The sequence below is a fragment of the Carassius carassius genome, chromosome 11, assembly GCF_963082965.1.
Source record: "Carassius carassius chromosome 11, fCarCar2.1, whole genome shotgun sequence".
In the NCBI taxonomy this organism is placed as follows: domain Eukaryota; kingdom Metazoa; phylum Chordata; class Actinopteri; order Cypriniformes; family Cyprinidae; genus Carassius; species Carassius carassius.
The window spans coordinates 32642120-32664359 of record NC_081765.1 but is presented as its reverse complement, the minus strand read 5'-3'; the positions used below and the strand labels follow the sequence as shown (position 1 = coordinate 32664359).

At 38.1% G+C, this 22240-nt stretch overlaps 1 protein-coding gene across 2 annotated transcripts in view; it reads left to right on the top strand.

Annotated features, from left to right (window-relative positions):
- LOC132153213 (protein TANC1-like) overlaps positions 1 to 22240 on the top strand; it is a 155735-nt gene that overhangs the window by 76320 nt on the left and 57175 nt on the right. For both annotated transcript variants that reach the window (XM_059562561.1, XM_059562560.1), the window contains exons 5-7: positions 3309 to 3415; positions 5117 to 5288; positions 8779 to 9048. In XM_059562561.1, coding sequence (XP_059418544.1) covers positions 3309 to 3415; positions 5117 to 5288; positions 8779 to 9048 — 549 coding nt within the window. The remainder of the gene's footprint in view (positions 1 to 3308; positions 3416 to 5116; positions 5289 to 8778; positions 9049 to 22240) is intronic.

Genomic DNA, 22240 nt, shown 5'->3' with positions numbered 1-22240 from the left:
AACCACTTACTGATGGTCAGCATCACCAAACCACACTATGACAAGCACTACTATTGTTTATTGTTTAGTCATTTGAAAAAAAACAACCCTGACTGATTATAATTGGTTTCACTTTCACTACAGTTCATACGGGTCGGTAGGATTTCTGAATGACCAAGGCTGTTATCAAAGCTGTGTTTTAAGCATCATTACTCTAGTATTCAGATTCACATGATACTCTGTTGAAAACAGTTGTGCTGCTTCATATTTTTGTGTAAACCATGATACATTTTATTTTCCAGGATTCTTTGAAAAAAAAAAGGCATTTATTTGAAATAGAACACTTTTTTAATATTATAAATATCTTTACTGTTACTTTTGATCAGTTTAATTTATCCTTGCTGAATAAAAATATAAATTTCTTTCTTTAAAAAAAATAAAATAACTATAATAAAAATTAAAAAATAACTCATCCCAAACTTTTGGACGGTAGTTTAGTTATGTTAGTCTCAATATAACTATAAATGACAACTATCAATGAAATCATTGTTGTGGTTTTATCTTTCAATCAGATTTGATTAACTTTTTTTCAATATTTTCTTTACGCTTAGAATATTTTCATGATAACACGGCCAATTGACTTAAATTTAATCAGCTAATAACTATAAATGTTGAATGTTTTGGATAATCAATGCTTGTCGCAATCAACCTTTTGTCCAAAATATCCTCAATTGAGTGGTGTCATTAATTGACATTATTTTAATGCTTCTGATCACTTCAGACCCTTCATGATCCCAAGAGATGTTCACACATCTCACATCTTGTGGGGCTGACTCTGATGTGATCCCTGCGGTAGCCAGTGAGATGTTGCATGCTTCTGTAGCTGAAACTTGGCAGTGGAGTATTGAGAAAGAATATCACCAATACCTTTGTTTTTCACTGTACAGAACGAGCGCCAAGAGAGCCTTCTGACAATGTCGATTGTCCTCTCTTTGTTTTTCTTCTTAAATCCTGTTTGATCTAGTCTCTGTGAGATCTCATGTCACTGTAAAATCATTCCTACAATCAACAGGATGCTCTCTGTGTGCATTCAGATGATTGAAACTGTCATTATGTCTCTGGTCACCCAAAGTATTTTAACATTTAAAAATTGTCTAGTGTGTCCCAGGCCTTAGTATCACAAGTTCTGCTTTTCCTCCAAAGTGAATCGATCTCTCCATTCAAGGCATCTAAAGGACTGAAATACCTTGTGTTTTGTGAAATGAAATCTCAGGCCATGATGTCCTAAAGGCATGTTTTTCCAGAAATAGCTCAGCATGGCTGTGTTTAGGCTTGCTGTTGTATTGTGTGTGATGGTGTTTGTGGATCTCTGGGTAAATCCAGCAGCAGAGGCTCAGATCAATACGTGTGGAGACGTGTGTTCATGTGTGGTTATGAGTGATGTTTAAGCTAATTCACACTCACAAACCTTTATATATTTGCATATAACTCAAAACCTTATTCATATGAACAAAATACCACAAATAGATTCTCAAATGCCAAAACAATTCATGAATATCCAAGTATGTTTGCATATTTCTGAATGTTTGTATTTTGAATGTGTATTTGCAGATCGTTGATCCCTGCAGATTTATTTGCGTATTTGCTGACTTTCTTGCCAGGCACAGATTTACAAGTTTGTGTTTTTTAAACATTCTCTTTAGCAAATCAGATGTGAGTTAAATAAAATAAAAATTATCTTTTGTTTGTGAATGTGAATTAGCCTTCAGGTTTTGGAATCAAACTTTAAAAAATGTACTTTGAGGCTGTTCTAGCTCCAGACTTGTGTGCTGAGAGAGAGTTTTCTGTGAGCGCGCTGAATCTACAGGAATGCATGTTATTAATATGTGTGGCACTGAGATGAGAGACATGAAAGAGTAATGATAAATGGAAATTAATAACAAACCCCTTCATCTGTTCGTTCTCATGATCACATATGCATACCTGCTTTCACTCCATACAGACTGAAGAAATAGTTCACTGGCAGTGAAAAGTTTGTCTATTTACTCACCCTCATGTTCCTTTTTTATCTTCATGCATGCATTTTATCTTTTTCTGTGCTACAGTGTTACTTTTTCTAAGTCATGTGAGTTGTTTGAGGAAGAGACTGACATTTTAGTCAGTATTTGCTCATAAACTCCCTATAGACACTTTTATCTTTAATTTCTTTGCGCTGTTTTGTTTTGTTCATCAGTGTTTCTCTCTGTTAAAACAATAGTTCACCCAAAAATGCAATCTTGCTGAAAAATTACTCCATCCAAGATATAGATGAGCTTGTTTCTTCATCAGACTTATTTATTGTTTATTATATTTATATATTTGTTTATAAATTTATTATCGCGTCACTTGCTCACCAATGGACATCAGTACATCAGTTAACATCTGGAGAAGTGAAAAGCTGCATGTTTGTACAATTTTGAAAACAAAATGATGAAACAAATTAATAATTTCGGCATTTTTAACATCAAACCATTGCTTCCAGCTAAAGTAATGACTCCTCTATCCAAAATATTGAATCAGGAGAGAAGTCTGCACAGATCTGCAACAGTCTAAAACCGTTCTTAAACAGATTCTGATGAAAGTGATAGTGACCTGACATTCAGCCAAGTATGGTGACCCATACTCAGAATTCGTGCTCTGCTTTTAACCCATCCAAAGTGCACACACACAGAGCAGTGAACACACACACACACACACACACACTGTGAGCACACACCCGGAGCAGTGGGCAGCCATTTATGCTGCAGCGCCCAGGGAGCAGTTGGGGGTTCGATGCCTTGCTCAAGGGCACCTCAGTCGTGGTATTGAAGGTGGAGAGAGAACTGTACATGCACTCCCCCCCACCCACAATTCCTGCCGGCCCGGGACTCGAACTCACAACCTTTCAATTGGGAGTCCAACTCTCTAACCATTAGGCCACGACTTCCTGATGTGAGAGACAACAGGAGGAAGAAGCATTATATCTCTTTTTGTATCTACATTTTTTTTTATAATGCCAAACCTTGTGTGCTGCTAAACAGGCTTTTGTTGTTTCAAAAACAATGACAATAAAACTACTCTATTCAATTCTATTGTAGTCAGAAGCAAATAGAGACAGTTTGAGTTCTGAATCATGACATTCCTTGTGAATCCCATCATGTGCTTGTTCCAGTGAATGGCTGTGAATGAATGTGTTGCACTCGCTGGTGTGTATCTGTGCAGATCCTGTAAGGTCTCTCTCTCTCTCTCCCTCTCTCTCCCTCTCTCTCCCTCTCTCTCTCTCTCTCTGTCTCTCTCTCTCTCTCTCTCAGGCCCCTCCCCCGCCACTCAGGAGTTGATGACACGCTTGGGGTTCTTGCTGGGCGAAGGCATCCCGGGCTCCACGCGCATACCTATGGATGACAAGAATGAAAAAAAGGTATTTTCCAAAACCGCTGCTAGAGTGAGAGAGCGAGACGGTGAGACAGACGGGAGAAAACCTCAAGGATTAAAGCCGCGTGTTTGCTGTCTGTCAGTGTGAGACACGATGAGGAGTGTGTCTGTGTGCGACCACAGTAAGTCATTCCCGTTCGCTGCAGAGTCGATGATCAGAAACTTGAGTCGTGTTAACTTGAGGTCTGCTCCAGAAATAGTTTAGTTCTGTCAGGGTTTTGGATGATGAGATAATTAAGCTGAGGTTGTGGTCCCTTCATCTGCAATGCTTTTGTTTAATAAAACATAATGCTTCGTCGCTCTGAGTGTCTGTGGGAATTGCATGAATAGGGAAGCAACAATGTGTGTCTTTGAGAGTTGGTAATGATCTCCGTCGTTTGTTCTTGGATGACGTCTTCCAGTGGGATTCGGTGAAGGTCTTTAATCTGTTTCATCAGGCTGCCGTCTGGAAGTTTGTTTTAATTGAACTTTCATCTGGTTTTGTGACCTTGACTGACTCAAAAACCAGCGATGGGCTGCTGGTGTTTGGGGTCTGAGAGAAAGGGATGGAAACAATCTGCTTAATTCAGACTGTTGAACAGTCAATCACGTGATGGTGTTTCATTTTATTTTGTCTAGACCTGTTATGTTATTCATAAACATGTTCAGAAATAAATTCACCCAGACAGTGAAATGAAAGCACCTCTTCTATGATAAACATGTTTTCAAAGTCTAAATTGAAATTAATTATGATATTTTTGTGTGTCTTAATGTAAAAAATGTCTATGTGTGGGTGTCAAAAAATAATTAACATTTAAAAGCTAAAATGCTTGAAAAAATTGCATAATTATTGGCATACAGCATGCAGTTGCATCATACAATGGTATAAACATCATTCAATGTAAATTGTGATAATAGTAATTAATAATCGCAATTACAATTCAAAGGGATTAATCGACAATTAAGATTTTTTTTTTTTGTAATCATACAGCCCTACTTTAGATAAAAATAATATTTGTTTAATTTTTTTTGTTGTTGTTGTTTCTTAAAAAGAAAAATGAGGCCCAGGCAGATGAGAAAAAGTAACGTAACATTAGTTACCATAAAAAGTAACTAACGTAATTAGATTCTCTTTTAGGAAGTAACGCAATATTGTAATACATTACTTTTAAAAGTATCTTTCCCCAACACTCCTTATGAATATGGTGAAGAAGCATGAAGCCAGTAAAACCAAGTATGCCCTGACAAAGAGGGCGAATGAGATCACAAACACTATGATGAATGAATGAATGAATGAGGGATTTATATAGCAGCACTATATGTGTGTGTATTGCTGTACACCCAAAGCACTTTCCAATCATATGAGGGGTCTCTCCTCAACCACACACCAGCTACAGGTGGAGAGGAGAGAAAGACTAGAGTTCTGGTTTGAGGCATGTGAAGGGTCATTTGATGAAGTTTTGGTGGCATGTCACGTTTTTTTCTTCATTAGTTGTTTATTTCTGCTGGTGGGTTTTATTTGTATGAAGAGAAACACCAGACTCTGGCATTGATTTAGCTGTGGTGCATTAAACTCAACATTGGCGTTACAATCCTTTTCTGTCTCTCTCATCTCTCTTCTGCCTCGTCATATAATCCAGGTAACAGTTTTTTTTCTTGTTATTTCTGCTGAAGCACATCAGCGTGTCTCTCGGTTGTCTCTCTACAGTGTCCAGTAATAAATCAGGGAATCAGTCCATGTTCCACTCTGACCAGCAGCACAGCGTCTCCGTGTACGGACAGTCCCTGCTCCACCTTAAACAGTAACAGCGGCCGTCCGGTGTGTGGAGCCCTCATCAGCCCCAGCTCCACCCTCGAGAGCAAAGACAGCGGTATCATCGGTGAGACACACTCAACATCAACATCTTCCCCACAAATCCTCATTAGAAGTCATCCTAGGTGTACAGTATATGACTTTCTTCTTTCAAACGAATCCAGTTGGAGTTATATTAAAAATTGGTTTTTGAGCTTTCAAGCTGTTTAAGGGGTGGTGCTAGTGCAGTGGATAAGACACATGTCATTGGTGTGAGAGACCTGGGTTCGAGTCCACTGTGAGACACCAATGTGTCCCTGTGCAAGACACTTAACCCCTAGTTGCTCCAGAGGCGTGCGACCTCTGACATATGTGGCAATTGTAAGTCGCTTTGGATAAAAGCGTCAGCTAAGTGAATAAATGTAATGTAAATGTAATGGCAGTCAGCGTGTGTTGTAGTGCATCAGTCCAAAAGAAGTTAAATAAAAAGATCCTGTGCCCATCCTTAATAATAAAAAAAAGTGTCTCACACGGCTCTGAGGGGTGAAAACATGCCTCCTGTAGTGACTCGGTGCGTTTTTGTAAGAAAAATATCCATATTCAAATCATAATAATCACTTTAATGTAGTTTGAGCCAACAGCTGTACACCAACGTTTGTTTACAGGAGCAAAGGAAGAAAAGTTTCCTTACTTTAGCAAAGGAAAACCAGTATCCTCTTGGTTTATATCGAAATCCTCCGACATTCTTCTTTACAAATCCTCGTTTTGTACTTCTTATTGCTAATCGTTGTTTTTTTATAATCTCTCCGCTGCGTTTCCACATGCGTCACTTCTGATTAAGGAGGGGGGCTTTTTATTTCACGTCTTTTGAACTGATGCACTGCAACACCTGCTGACTGCCATTAAACAGCTTGAAAGACTATTTTTAATATAACTCCGACTGGATTCATCTAAAAAAAATAAAAATAAAAGAAAGTAATGTACACCTAGGATGACTTGAGAGTGAATGAACCCTTTAAATGACCATCATCCAATCCGGACCAGGACTGTTATAGTTAACTGAAACTAAAACCATAAACAAAGTTTCCATTTCTTGAAATAAATATCAAAAAAACTTTTTAATGCTGCTAGGTGCCAAGGCATTTTTACCATTTTTGTCATACATCGTGTACACATGTGTAACGATGGTGAAAATCTTAGGTACGAGACTCGTACAAGCAACAAGATTAATGTTATGTATTAACAGTTCACATAAATAACTGTATGCACATTTTACACGATATACAAATTTCTCACAATAGACAATTGTACACAATTAACAATATACAGTAAATAATAGACATTCTATATTGTAGACATATACAAAAACTACTAAAATATCAAAAACACAATAGATTACTAAAACTTTAAAATGAAAATGGAAAATATGCAAATAAAATATTTATAAAAAACTAAATATTAATATATATATATATATATATATATATATGTGTGTGTCTGTGTGTGTGTGTGTGTGTGTGTGTGTGTGTGTATGTATATATATATGTAAGTGTGTGAGATTGTGTGTTTTATTTAATTTTTTTATTTTGTAAAGTAAAAATGTAAGTATGCATCATGGTAGTATTGGTAGTATTAATTGATAAAAATATGAATTTAAAAAGTAGGGAAAATATGCATATATATATATATATTGCATTTCTATGTCACACCAATAACTGAAAAGCTGGTCCACCATCACCAGTTGTGGATCTTCATCACCCCATTAAAACCCCTTCCCATCATCTTGTGCCCTCTGCCTCATTTTGTGGAGAATGAGAGCGAGCTGAAATCACAGCTCATGTTGGCCTGCAGATCTAAACGTGGGGGGTTTCGCAGGGCGAGGTGTTGATGCAGCTTGGCCGCTTCAGAATGTCAGTTTTGAGCTCTGCTCTGAATTTTTTTTGTTTGCTAAAAGAAAAATTCAACATTTCTCAATGAATTATGCTCCATACAGACTGGCAGTCCTAGTTTCTTAGAAACTGTTTTAAATCACATTTGGCTTGTGAGGAGTTTATTTTGTCCTGTAGATGTAATACACAAGAGAAGCATGACGGATTTCGGTGTAAATTGTTTGTAAAGGCCATCCTTGCAAGAACTGTTTTGTGAACAGTTTACACAGAAATGGGTTCAGCTGGTGTTTGATGCATTAGGCCTGTTTTCAGTGGCATGTGCTCTTTACACAGAGTTTTAGGATGAGAGAAAGCAGCAGACTTGCTGAAAAAAATTCAGTAAAATTTAAGGCCAGAATTTTACCGTAAAAAATACAGTAGCAGCATTTTTGGTTTTACATTTATTGATTCAGCTGATTTAATGTTAATATACTGAGTTCTGAAGTTCTGAAATCAGTTTTTCACCGTAGGTTTTTACTGTAGCATTTTTACAGTCTTTTTCCGTTAAAATCAAAATAATTGTTTACATCAAAGAACATGTTGCCTTGATGTAGAAGAGCATGTTTGGTCCACTCAGGATGTGATTAATGCTCTCATGACTTTGAAGTTTGTGAAGAATCTGCAGAAAGAAAAGGAAGAGTGTAATGCTGCTGTGAACAGCTGTTTAGATGCAGTCACTGAGACACGTGTGTGCACGGATACATTGAGCTCGGCACATCTGACACTAGCATTCAACACCTGGCTGCTTCTCTTTTATTTAAACCCAGAAAGAAAATTTTTAAACATTTAAACTATGAAGAAGACATGAAAACCCTGGGCTTTTAAGAATGCCTGGAAAAATCAGGGACATAAAAGCAAACCTAAAAAGTTTGATAGTTTCATTGTGTTCCCTAGTTCTATTTGTAAGTAAATGAGTGCATCGATCATGTGTCTTTGTAGAGATGGTCAGACGTTCTTGATGCTCTTTGGATCATCTGAAATCATGCTGGAGAACATGATCATCAGGTTTAGTTCATATGGCTCCTGTGCTGCTGTCATTACAGCAGACGAGACCAAATACTGACACACTTGTCACTCAAAATAGAGATCAACTCATTTATAATGCAGAAATGAATGCAATACATAAGCATCTTCACACTGTAAGCGTGTGTGTTTGTGTGAGTGCTGACACATGACACATGCAGCTGTTGTCACGTGTGTTATTTAGTGATAAACTCAGGAGCTGAAACTGAACGCAAACACAAACACAAACACACGTGCATGAATGCACAAACTCTCACATGTCTCTGTTAGATTCTGCTCTTCAGGTTTGTACTTTGTTGGTGTGTTTTTGTCTGTTCATTGTTTGTTTATTTATTTTTAAATTCAAATGAAAAAAGTTCTTAGTAGCGATACATACACTGACCCATACAAACATCTGCTTTTGCTATATAATTTATAGCATGGACTACATGTCAGAAATGTCATGTAAATTCAAAATAGACAGTATATGTTGTATCTCTCACTAGTCAAGATGGTGAAAGACTTGTGATATTGTTTGTCAGACATGTAGTCTGCACTGTTGATTTGAATTGAATAGAATCAGTTTAAATGAATGAATCAGAATCATGTGTGCACACAGTGTCAGTAATCCAGTTTCCTCTCTTCCAGCCACCATCACCAGCTCTTCAGAGAATGAGGAGCGCAGCGGCTCCAGTCTGGAGTGGGGTAAAGAGGGCAGTGTAAGGAGCTGCGCTCAGCATGTGCGGCCAGACACATGCTCTCCAGTGGCCGAGGAGTCAGTGTCAGCATCCGGGACAGGGGTACGGAGCATCTCCACGGCTAAGAAGACTTCAGGAGCCACAGGATCTGAGGGCCCTGTCCTGTATCACATGCAGAACTCGTCCAGTCTGATGATGCCTCGGCCGAACTCAGTGGCAGGTAAGAACTATCAATGCATTTACCAGCAGAACACACATCATCACGGTCATCTAGTGATTCCTGAGGCAGTGACTGACACGTGATCACTGGAATGAAGCCTTGCAGAGACTCATGGGAAGACATGACACCACTTCAAGAGTGTGTGTGTGTGTGTGTGTGTGTGTGATGTAGATTGTGACAGAGCTCATTATCAGGAGGCACATTCTTTCTCCTGTTGCTCCTTGAGGAAGCAGATACATCAGGCAGCTGTTGAGTGTGTGTGTGTGAGTGTGTGTGTGTGTGTTGGTCGTTGTCTATCCACATTTCTCAGACTGGTCAGACTGATCACGTGACCTTTCTCGCTTCTCTGTCAGTCAGGTGAATCTCACAAAAACACATTGTATTTCACACTGAAACAAGAAAGAAACAAGACATTTTTGACCATTAAGGTTTTGCATTGTGACATTACTTTCATGACAATTGAACACAATTCTTACAAAAATTGGCATTACTGTAATGCAAGGAAATCTAATTTTCTTTGCTGTAATTTGATATTTGCTTTAAATTTTATATTCCATGGTAGTATTTGTTGTAATAACTTTTAATTCAACATGATAAACCATTAGAAAATGATATTGAAAATATTGAGTGAAATTAAACATTTCATTCAAAACCAAAAAATAGCATATTTTAATTTAATTTATTTACATATATAAGTACATACAAAATACAAATATTATGAAGTATTATGAAGTTGATGTCTTTTTCAAAGGAACAGGACCAGGAACTTTTTTAAAAATGTGAATAAGATCTATTAGGCACTGATTAGTTGCACTAAAATACCTACAAAAATATAAATTCTATTCAGTTTTATTTAAATGCTTGTTAATTATATGCAGTTTCTTTATATTTAAAGCTATGCATTGTAGTAATAAGAATTCGAGGCGGATTTGTCATGAAAATAATGTCACAATTCTCACAAATTGAATGATCATAAAAAAGGCTGAAATCAATATTTTTTTTATCTATAATTTTTAATAATAATTTTATTTTAATGTGACCTTGAAGTGTTGTTGATGGATTTCATGACCTTGTTTTTGAAGATTTTGTTTTTGAAGTGTTCAGAAGCTGTTGAGGTGTTTGTGTGAGAGATGAATGTGTGTGTTGGTTCTGGTTTATTGTGATGTGTGTGTACGTTGTGCAAGATAAAGTCCAGAAACACTTCTCATAAAAAGCCGCCAGTCATTAAACTAAGTGAGTTGACGTGAAACAATAAAAACCGGTTGGCATTATAAAGCATGTGCAGTTGTCAAGGTTAGAGTAGGTTTTCTTTAGACTGTGTGTGTGTGGTAACATTTTCATTTTGTACACCTGCTTGCTTTTACTCATTTCACACTCTGTTTGGCCTCGGTGAATACAGCATTAATCTTTACTGAGCGTTTGATAGATCTGTAACTTCACTGCTGTCGCAGCTGCTGATGTGCTGTTAACACACACACACACACAAAATACAGCTACAGATGGGAACTGAGGAATTTTATGATTCCGCTTCCAATTTATATTCTGCTTAAAGATTCTAATACTTTAATATCTCAGTTAATTATTATTTTATCAAATTATATTGGGTTGCATAATTTATTTTAATTTAATTGAAAAAAATGTTTTGAAGTATTTCTGTTTATGTAGAAAAGTAAGCTTTCCTCTAAAATAATTTTGGTTGTATAATTTATTTATTTTTTATTACCGTAATTTAAAGAAGTATTTATTGCTTTTATGCATGTTAAAAAGAAAGCTTTCCTCTAAAAAATATTTGGTTCCAGAGTTTTTTATTTTATTTTATTTAAATTAATTGAATTGAATTTTATTTTAAGTACCATTAAAGCTCTTCTCTTTTTTTTTTTTTTTTACCTGTTGCCATATTGTTTTAAGTCTTAAATTCAACATACTAGTTTTTGGTTTGTTTTGAATGAGTAAAGAACCAGTCTGAATGCTTCAATCATTCAATGAATCATTAGATTGATTCAAATGGCACTCAGCATTGATTGATTGTAGATTCAGTGCTTCAGTAAAGACTGTCTGAGTATTGTAATATGCCATTCTGTTTGATCTTTTCTATAGTCCTCATTCACTCATTCATTCAGATATTTCCTAAACTCTCTCTATCCATCTGATTTAAGTGCATGGCTTATCATCCAGTCATAAGCTTGTTTGACTCCTGGCGTAATGATAGTCAATCATAGTTCTGCTGCATTGGTGTTGGTTTTCGTGGAGCTAATGGGATGGACAGACAAAGTCGGCATCATTAGATGATGCTCTCGGAGGACAGGTACGGGACGCAGTGTCTCACAGTCTCCATTTGCTTTGGACAATTTGGACGTGTGCCGAATTTATGTAAATGAACCAGAGAGTGAGACACACTCAACGGGATGCTTACTGTTTTCTAAAGTATGGTAGAGCACTTTTCCAAACATTCATGTAGTGAACTTTGTTTAATGTATTTTCTGAAGCAAGTGTGTGTGTGTGTGTGCAAAACACACCTCTCCAATGTAGAGCTGGGCAGTTGGTTGAACCAGTTAAGCAGTTAATGAATCAATCTAAGTCAGTGGTCACCAACCTTTTCAAGCCGAAGATCCCTGACCTCGGCCTTAATGAAAGGCAAGATCTACCTATCGAAGAATAGATAGAAAAAGACAGCCCAGATTGTACTTCCAACTTGAGGCCTTTTATTTAGTATTTGAATTGTATTTGAATTTAATATACATTAAATTTTCTTTTCTTTTTCTTTTTTTACTTAACTCGGAAGCAACCATCATATAATCAGATCATATGAAGTGGCACTGAACTCAAGAAAAATGCCATTGTCAGCAGTAAAGTGCTTATTCACTGAAGTTTATGACGGTACTACCTACCCTTAACATTTTATAAATGAACTGTGCAAACAAAATTATCAACAATTTCAATTAAGCTAAGTGCAGTTATGTCCCATCATATGCAACATCACTTTTCTCAATGCCACCAGAAGGCAAAACTGCTGAAGTAATGTTACGCACTCAAGTCAGTGTGATGGCTGTGACTGAATACTCTCTGTGAGTCCTCTGAAGTCTGGCTCATAGCTAGAGACAGCCAGTTTGAGGGAGTCTGTGAGGTGTCTGTCAGTAAGGCGGCTCCTGTATTTTGATTTGATTATTTTCATCTGTGAAAATGCCATTTCACAGAGGTAAGTTGATCCAAAATAGGCACTCACTTTTAGTGCGCATGCAGTGAGCGGAAACTTTTCTCTGTTGACAAGTCCCCAAAAGTCACTGTCCCTTGATCTGGCTTTCAGCTCAATGTCATTTTGCAAATCAACCATCTCCATGTCAACTCCACTTGACAAAGAAAATACTTGCTGGAATTTGGCTGCAACCTGTTCTATATCAATGAGCATGAATGGGTTTGAGACAAATGCAGCATTGCATTCCATTTCGTTTAACTCACCAAAACGCATATTGAACTCTGTTGCCACTTTGTCCAGGTGAGCACAGTATTTCTCAGGGTAAAAAACGTCCTTGTCTTTAATGCTCTGTGACATTTTTTCCAGGTTGGGAAAGTGTGTTAGCCTCCCGTTTTTAAGATGTGTGATCCAAACACCAAGCTTAGACTTAAAAGCATTCACTGCGCTGATCATGTGTGGCAGGTGTCGGTCTTTTCCCTGGAGCTCGTTATTGAGTGTATTCAGCTTTGCGGTCAAGTCTGTCAGAAACCCCAGGTCACACAGCCACGCATCATCTGACAGTTCCTTGTGCTCCTCGTTTCTTGCAGATAGAAATGTCTTTATCTCAGGCAGTAAGTCAACAAACCGCTGGAGCACTTTCCCACGGCTCAACCACCGCACATCAGCATGAAGTAGAAGGTCTCCGTACGCGGCATCGAGCTCATCCAGTAACGCCTTGAATAAGCGACGCTGAAGTGCTTTTGCTCGTATCGAGTTTATCAGTTTGACCACCAATGACATTACATGTGAAAAATCTACGACTTTCCCTGCTAAGGCCTGCTGATGAATGACACAATGATAATTCTTGAACTCGGGAAAATCAGGGTCATTACGGCACAGTGCTATAAAACCAAGGCGCACGCCACGCATCGCCGGTGCTCCGTCGGTGGTAATTGCTACCAGTTTATGAATGGGGATATCATTTTCGCTTACATATTTTTTAAACTCAGTGTAACTATCCTCACCTCGCGTTCTCTCCTTTAAGTGCAAAAGAGTGAGGAAGTCCTCTTTTGTTGTAGAATCCTGGAAAGCCATTCTGACAAAAACAACAAGCTGAGCTGTGTCCACTGCATCCAGAGATTCGTCGAACTGCAGTGAAAAATATTCACAGAGTGACAAGTCCTTTAACACCTGTCGATCCACGTCCTCTGACAGTGACTCGACCCTCCTTGCCACTGATGCAGGGCCGAGAGGCACAGCACGGAGAGAGGCTTTTATGTCGTCTTTGTTTTTGAAATCCTTGAAAATAGTCTGCAGTAATGGCCATGGCTTCCTTGAATAATTCGCCATCCGTAAAAGGCTTTTTGTTTTTAGGCAGAAAGTGACTTACACGAAACGATGCTTCAGTAGCAGCCTTATTTTGATCATCAGATTTTGTAAAAAGTGATTGCTGGGCCTTCAACTCAGATCTCAGCTCGTCAACTTACCGTGCACGAATCGCGCTCTTTTGCGGGTAGCGGTCTTTAAATTTCGGGTGGTTGGTATTGTGATGCCGCTCCAGATTCCCTCTTTTACATAATGCTTGTTTTTGGTGGCACAACATACATACACACTTCTCTTTTACCAAGGTAAACAGAAATTCCTGTTCCCATTCTGGATGAAAATTGTATGTTTTTGCCTTCTTTCGTGGAGCCTCCGCCATTCTAGTTTGTAGTATGTTACCTCGCGCGGGCTATCACCATGGAGATCAATATTGACGTTTGCGACAGTTAATTTATGGGTGCTCTTCTTTTATCTGATTGGTCACTTCATTGAAAATAAAGCAGTTGGATTATGAAATACAGATGCTTGCAAAACTGAAAACGTTTTTATTTTCGTGAGCTACCGGGACAGTGATAAAGATCTACTAGTCGATCGCGATCGACGGGTTGGCGACCACTGATCTAAGTGATTCATGAATTAACTGAATCACTTGTTCTTTTTTTGTTGATTCTTTTTAATTAATTAGCTAAACCAGTTTCTAAATCATCCTCATTGATTCATTTCTGAATGAACTCTTCTTTTGAATTGATTACTTTCAAATAATCAACGCAGTTGACTAATCAACATAAATTATTCAAATTTGCACATGTTGTTATTTTCAGTTGTTTGAACCAGGTAACAAATCAAAAAAATTATTAATTAACAATTTTGTCCACTATATGCTGCTTATATTTGGAGTCACAAGCTATAGTGGTATTTGGTTTGTGAACGAATGATTCTTTTGACTCAGGTCTTTTCAGTTGTTTGAACCAGGTAACAAATCAGCTTGAGTGATTCATTTGTAAACACATTGTTCTGTTGAGCTGAATTGGTTGAACCAATTAACAGTTCACTGGAAGTTTTTAATTCCATCTGCACTGTATTTTAATCTTTGATCTATATATCTTGGTCCATTTTAATCACATTTCTTTTTCTTTTTGGAGTTTGACAGCATCCAGTTTGGAAAGACATCATTCATTTTTGTGATCTGTTTCTTTAAGTGTTGTGGAGTAAATGGTGCTGTCAGTGGAGATGCCGCCGTTTTAGTCTTCAGTCTGTCTGGGATTCTCGACCTCAGTGAATAATCATTCCATTTAATTTCTGAGACTTCATTTGTGTCCAGGCAACCGATCCATTTACTGGACAGCTCATTAAGACCACACTGAACTCTCTGTCTCTCACTCTCGTAGAAAACAATGACCCCATTTTAACCGCTCAGATATTAGAATGAGTCACAAATCTCACCCGTGTCTATCCAGCAGAAATCTCAGATATGTTTTTTTTTTTGCATGTGATTTTTCATCTTACAGATGAGAACTTGAGTTTGTGTACAAAATGCATCTATCTAATGTAAAGTTTGGCGATATAGTCACACTTCTCTGCCTCTGCTGTCATTTTTGTCTTTCAGCTCAAGCAAATTTGAAAAGAATGTTGCTGTGAAAGTTAGTTAAAATTAATTAAGTTGTCAGCTTTAAGTAGCCGTTGACAGGTACCAGTTTATTCCCTGAATAATAGCACATCTGGTTTGCATCTCCCCTTGAGACGGAAGTTTTTTTACCGCCACAATCATGCTCTAATGCATGTTAAGTCTGTTCAGCAGGTTAGTGCATGTGCTGTATATTGACTTAACATTTTCATCTGCCTTTGTGTGCTTGTGTGGAGTGTGTTTATAGCTTAAGAAACAGTTTTGGTGTGTCTGATAGAAGCTTCAATAGAAACCGTTCTGGAATTGGTAAGTTTGATTCAGTTCTGTGAGTCAGTTCAAAACTGTCCATTTTAAACGAATCAATGATTGATTGCTGTTTGTTTATTATGATTATTTCTCTGAGCCATTTTAGAGCATAAGACTGAAGAATTTTAGGATAGCAAGATTTTTTGTTTTTGAAAGAAGTCTCTTCTTCTCTCTCTTCTTTATTTGATCAAAAATGCAGTAAAAATTGAATTATTGTAAAAAAAAATTTACAGTTCAAAATAACTGCTTTCTATGTAAATGTATTGTAAGCTGTAATTGATTTCTGTGATGTACAGCTGTCTTTTCAGTATCATATTTTTGTGGGATTCTTTGAGTAGAAAGTTGAGAGAACAACATTTATTTGAAATTGTAATTTTTGATCAATTTAATGCATCCTAAGAGAAAATCACAAGTCTGTTCATTTAGAGAAAAGCCCAAGTTTAATATTTAGCATCGGCTGTTGTAGAAACCCAGTAACCTCACGTATGAGCAATAGTCATAGTGATTCTCGCTTTTGCAAACAGTGCTAATGAGCTTAAACAGCGAATACACATACCAACTGGCAGCGCTGCATGACTTTAATTAGACTCGAGAAAGCATAGCGCTCAAACTAATTAAGCCGATTTGCTATTTAATGTGGAAAATGAAAAATAAAGTCTTTTACAGGATGAGCACACTACAGCTGGACATGCTGTCAGATAACGGCATGCTCTGTCGTGTCTGGTCTTGCTAGGAGGTTGTTTGAATCACTTTGATTGCCCTCTTAATGCCAGTTAGCCTCCGAATATAACAGACATAAATCTATAATTGTATTATCACGCAGCAGGGCACATCTGCAGAACGTCTCTCCTCACCTTCTGTGTCACCAAGTGTGCTTAACCTCTGCAAAACAAGCACTGAAGGAGCAGACATGATAACGTTCATGTTCGAAGGTGAAAAACAGTGCTGATAGAAACTAGGAAAGTGAAAGTGACGTGACATTCAGCCAAGTATGGTGACCCATACTCAGAATTTGTGCTCTGCATTTAACCCATCCGAAATGCACACACACAGAGCAGTGAACACACACACACACTGTGAACACACACCCGGAGCAGTGGGCAGCCATTTATGCTGCGGCGCCCAGGGAGCAGTTCGATGCCTTGCTCAAGGGCACCAAAGAAAAAAATGGACTGCATTTATATAGCGCTTTCAACAGACCACATGGCCATCCAAAGCGCTTTACAAGTTGCCTCACATTCACCCATTCACACACACATTCATACACCGACTGCGGTGTCAGCCATTCAAGGCGCCATCCAGCTCGTCGGGAGCAGCTGGGGTTAGGTGTCTTGCTCAAGGACACCTCGACACTTGGTCAGGTGGAGCCGGGGATTGAACCACCAACCTTCCGGTTTGTAGACAACCTACATGAACCACTGAACCACTGCCGCCCCGGCATATTTTGTGCAGATCTTTCCATACATGACAGATGATAGTTTCTTTAAAGCTCAGTAAAGTATCTACAGTAAACACATTCAGGAATGGGAAAAGAAACATTTAACATTTCTCCTTTCATGCTTTTTTTCAGTACTTCTTTAAAGGTGCCATCTGTCATATCTGGCAAAAAAATCAAGTCATACTCCACATTCCATACCAGATGGGGGCAGTATGCCTCAATAAAGTGAATTGGTCTACTCTAGAGTAACAAACGAGAAACGGCAGTCTCTATGCTCCGCCCCTACCTTCACAACAACCCTAGAGCATAGCTGAAGCCTATAAGACAGCGGTTCTCAATTGCAGTCCTCGCGCCCCACATTTTGAACGTTTCTCTTAGCGCTTCAGACATTTGTTCTATTCGAACATAAATGCCCTGCGAAGTGGACATCACAGGATATTCAGCCATGATTCCAGTTCGAAGTGAACGTAGCTATATGTTCCAATCAAAGTGCATTGAAGTGTGCAAGACGTGAATTTAAATTGTATTGATTTACAGAGGTATATGATGTCACAGTTGTTCATGTTTAAAGACGCTGCACAGCACAAATCAGTGAATGAATGTTTCGATGTGAGGTAAACTTCAACAGATTTCCCCTGCTCAGAGAGTAGGGAGCAATGAACATTTGAAAAACAGTTCATGCACGGAGTTCATTTCTAACGAGCTGATTATCTGAATCAGGTGTGTTAACAAAGAGAAACGTGCAAAATATGCAGAGCAGTGGGGCGCGAGGACTGGAATTGAGAACCGCTGCTATAAGAGGACGTTTTGCCTCCAGAGGAACGTTGGGTGATGTCAAGTGATTTTGAAACATGACATCTTCAAGCTACTCCCCTTCACCTTTACCAGTGAATATGTTCCTATTCATTTTGTTAATATTACATTGAGTTGAATATACACATTATTTGAATTAAATTAATTTGACAGACAGCAATCTGTCAACATCATTGGTCAACATCAGACAGCTGATATAGCTATCAGAGATATATTAGTTATAGCTAGCTAATTATCAAACGCAGCTACGGTTAGCCATCGCTAACATTAGCACGTTTATAGAACAGCCTTCGATGCATTTCTATGTTATAACTTCCCGAAAAAAAATACACAAACATATAAAACAAACTTCTAGCGAAATACTAACAGCATCTAACTTACCAATCCAAAAGAAATGTTGCAAGTTCGGTGTCGAACCTCATTTCTTTCAGGTCCATCAGGTGTCTCCAGCGATTGAAAGCAGTGCCGATGTTTACTCTGGTTCGGCTCCTTTTCTTATCGGATTTGATTTGTGATTCCGAGCACGGTTGTTTCCCTGTAGCGGGTGGTGGTCTCTTGCCAAGGGCTTCAGTCCTCCTTCCACTCTCTTCCCTGAACTGAAATGAAGTAGTGGGCTGTACTTTCCACACGATTGACATCAGGTTCAGGTACGCCCACAAGCCGTGCGAGTTATTCGTGTATTGCAGGTTGGCTGGTGGTTATGTTGCCCGCATACCACCTCCCATGGCCGAAACTGGTATTACGACACCGGGGCCGGGGCTAGTGTCGGGCCGGGGCTAGTAATGCTAATGCTAATTAAGGTTGATATCTCTGCAGCACTATAACTTGACATTTTTTTAATGACATCATCGCCCTTATTTCTTCTCATTCTTTTGATGCGTGTAAGTCATTTTTTGGATGTTTTACCTCAATTTTTGCATATGGCAAAAAAATCAAGTCACATTTAATTATATAGTATGACGCTATGGAATATGTAAAAATATATACTGTGTATATATATATATATATATATGTATATATATATATATATATATATATATATATATATATATATATATATATATATATATATATATATATATATATATATATGTATATATATGTATATATATATATATATATATATATATATATATATATATATATATATATTGTGGCCACAAATTAAGATGTTTCCTTCGTTTTTGTAAATGGTGGCCAAATTGTAGCCTACTCATATATGACCCTGGACCACAAAAACAGTCTTAAGTGTCAATTATTTGGAAAAAATAAGCTTTCCATTGAGAAAATCACCTTTAAAGTTGTCCAAATGAAGCTCTTAGCAATGCATATTACTAATCACAACTTATTATTTTTTTTATATATTTACAGTAGAAAATTTACAAAATATCTTCATGGAACATGATCTTTACTTAATATCCTAATGGTGTTTGGCATAAAAGAAAACTCTATAATTTTGACCTATACAGTGTAATTTTGACTATTGCTAGAAATATATTACAAAAATACCTGTGTTTTTGTGCTCCATTGTCACATTTGTTTCCTTGTTTTCGTATATTGTTGCCTTGTATCAATTCATTCCCTCGCTTTAGTAAATAATGGGTTAGTGCTAATTAGTTCCCTTCATTTTAATTAACTGAAAAAGGGATGTTTTTTCTACACTGGTAAAGACAGTTTTCGGAATCAATAATTACTCCCAAATTCCTCACATAACCACATGAATCATTAGGGAATGATCAGTGGCTTTTAACCATATCTTTCTCAAATAAATTCAGTCTTGTCTTCATTTAATTGTAGGAATATAACATCAATAAATGTGGTTTTACAGGGAGCCAAGAAAAGTACAGTAAACCGATACTGTACATATTTAAATTTCATCCGACAGAGACGTGGGTGAAAAGATGCTCCTAGCCAACGAGTGTCTCTGCTACAGCATTTCATTTACACAGAACCAAAGACTGAATCTCAAATGTACTTTATCACTATAGTTTTACTGCCTCACAAGCTCTGGTGTTGCCTTTAGGAAATGTAAATCTAGTGACTCCACCTGTCAAAGCAGCACTATGTATCTGATGTCTGATGTACATCTGCATGCATGTGTGTGTGTGTGTGTGTGTGTGTTTGAGCTCCAGTGCAAATGGCTGATACGCAGACAATCATTCCTCAGTGGCAGAGCTAAACCTCTTTGAGAGAGAAACCTAATCAGATCAGCTTTAGCAGCAGACTGGCCCATGACCAGCTCCACAGATTACGTTTTATTCCCCTGCGTTTGCCGAGAAATCTGCTGTCTGTTTACTTAAATAAAGGAGCCCACCGATGAATATGCATAACTCAGATGATGTCATGGCTTGAATATTCATGAGGTCAGATGAGTGGGCCTTTTAAACCGGGTGATGTTAGTTAACACTCTTGATTCATGTTGAGATGCGGGGTCAGATGCTCCTTCACTGCACCGTTGGGATGACGTTAATCGATCTTACAAACACACAGCCAGACCCCTAGGACTCAGAGTTGTGATTCGCCATCATTCATGAGTGCTGTTGACAAACGGATAACACACGGGTGAAGGTTTTGGCTGCTTAGAATTGGCTTTAGTTCAGTTATAGGAACTGGCTGCCTGTAAATGTGCAAAACAACATTATAGACATTTGCAGTGTTGACAGCAATCGGTTCTGCAACACAAACGTTTAAAAACCTTCTCCAAATTGCAGCCAATGTGCCCTTTTATAAGTGAAGATGTTGACGGATGGATGTTGTCCCTGTCAATCTAAATATCTTTTAGACCACAGAGACCCAGACATATAGTTAGAAAAGTGAGTGGTGACATTAAATATGACATGATTAAGTTGAGAGGCACACAAATGCACAGAGCTGTAAAATGACACTCACTTAAACAAACAAACAAACAAACAAACCGTGAGATAAGATATGCAGAGCACTTCATAAGAAACAACATGACAGGTTATGAGGTATGTTTTAAAGTGTAAGTAGGAGGCAAAAGATAATGATATTATATAATGCTGCCCACAAACACACAAATGTAGGAGGAAATCAAAAAAACATTCAGAATCACATTTCAATCAGAATTCCTAATGTAAAACATTCCATTTTAGGACCATTACGATTTGTTTGATAAAATCAATGAAAAATGTAATAATTATGAGATGTACCGTATTTTTCGGACTATAAGTCGCACCTGAGTATTAGTCGCATCAGTCCAAAAATACGTCATGATGAGGAAAAAAACATATATAAGTCGCACTGGACTATAAGTCGCATTCATTTAGAACCATGAACCAAGAGAAAACATTACCATCTACAGCCGCGAGAGGGTGCTCTATGTCTTCAGTGTAGACTACAGGAGCACAGAGCAGCATAGAGCACCCTCTCGCGGCTGTAGACGGTAATGTTTTCTCTTGGTTCATTTCTCTCGGTTCATCTCAAATTAATTTTGATAAATAAGTCGCACCTGACTATTAGTCACAGGACGAGCCAAACTATGAAAAAAAAGTGCGACTTATAGTCCGGAAAATACGGTAATTTCTTAAGATATGTTGTCCATGTATACTGAAACTAAAGCAAAATACATACATAAATACATAAATAAGTGGCACATTACACCATGCTGGTTTGGTCTGGCCAGTGGAGAACCGGACCCCCGACTGAGCCTGGTTTCTCCCAATCACGGCGTTTTGTCTGTCTCTCCACACTAGCAGTTCCAGATTTCTCGCTACTGTGATGTCAAACTCAGTGAAAGTCCCACCCATTTGTGATGCTCTCCGCTCTATCAGCATATACACAGCCCTGAGTGAGAAGCTGCGGTCCGTCATTACTGTTCTCTGTAGCTGTAGCTGCTGGAGGTACAATGTCCATGCCAAAGAGCCATTAAAAGTGTCATGTGTTGAGATGCACCAATGAACATCTCGACTCGACTGCCACACAAACAAGGGTCAGTTCAGCGCTGGAGTTATGCAAAGATTGCTTCTGAAAGAGGGATCGATAGCAGCGCTTCGTGCGCAAACGTCCAGACTCCAGACAAAGTAAGCATCACGCATCATATTTTGTTTTCTAAAAGAGCTTTGGCTCTCTGTAAGGCTAATGATGTTAAAGCTACCATTGTCTCTGCCTGTTTTCACTAATGCTGCCTTCACATGCTACCAGAATGATCATGAATAGAAATGTGGTAGTTAAAATAAAAAAATTGTCATCGCTGTTGGTGTTATGTCTGGGTAGCCAGCGCATCCATCAACAGAAACGCATATTCGCTTTGTTGACCATTTAAATGTAAAAAATAAATTCAAATTAATTGAAACTCTGAATAGGTCAAATATTCTGAATATTTGATTTTTTGCCTAACCCTAGTCTGTAGTATTGCGTGTGACACAGTGAGGTTGTTTAAAGCTGAAGGTGAATGGGAAATGCAGCAGTTCACTGATATCAGAAAGGGGAGCAGCTGATTTGCTCGTTCACTCACTCACTCGCTCTGCTTCTCCCTCCATCACCCGTCTCCCTCCTG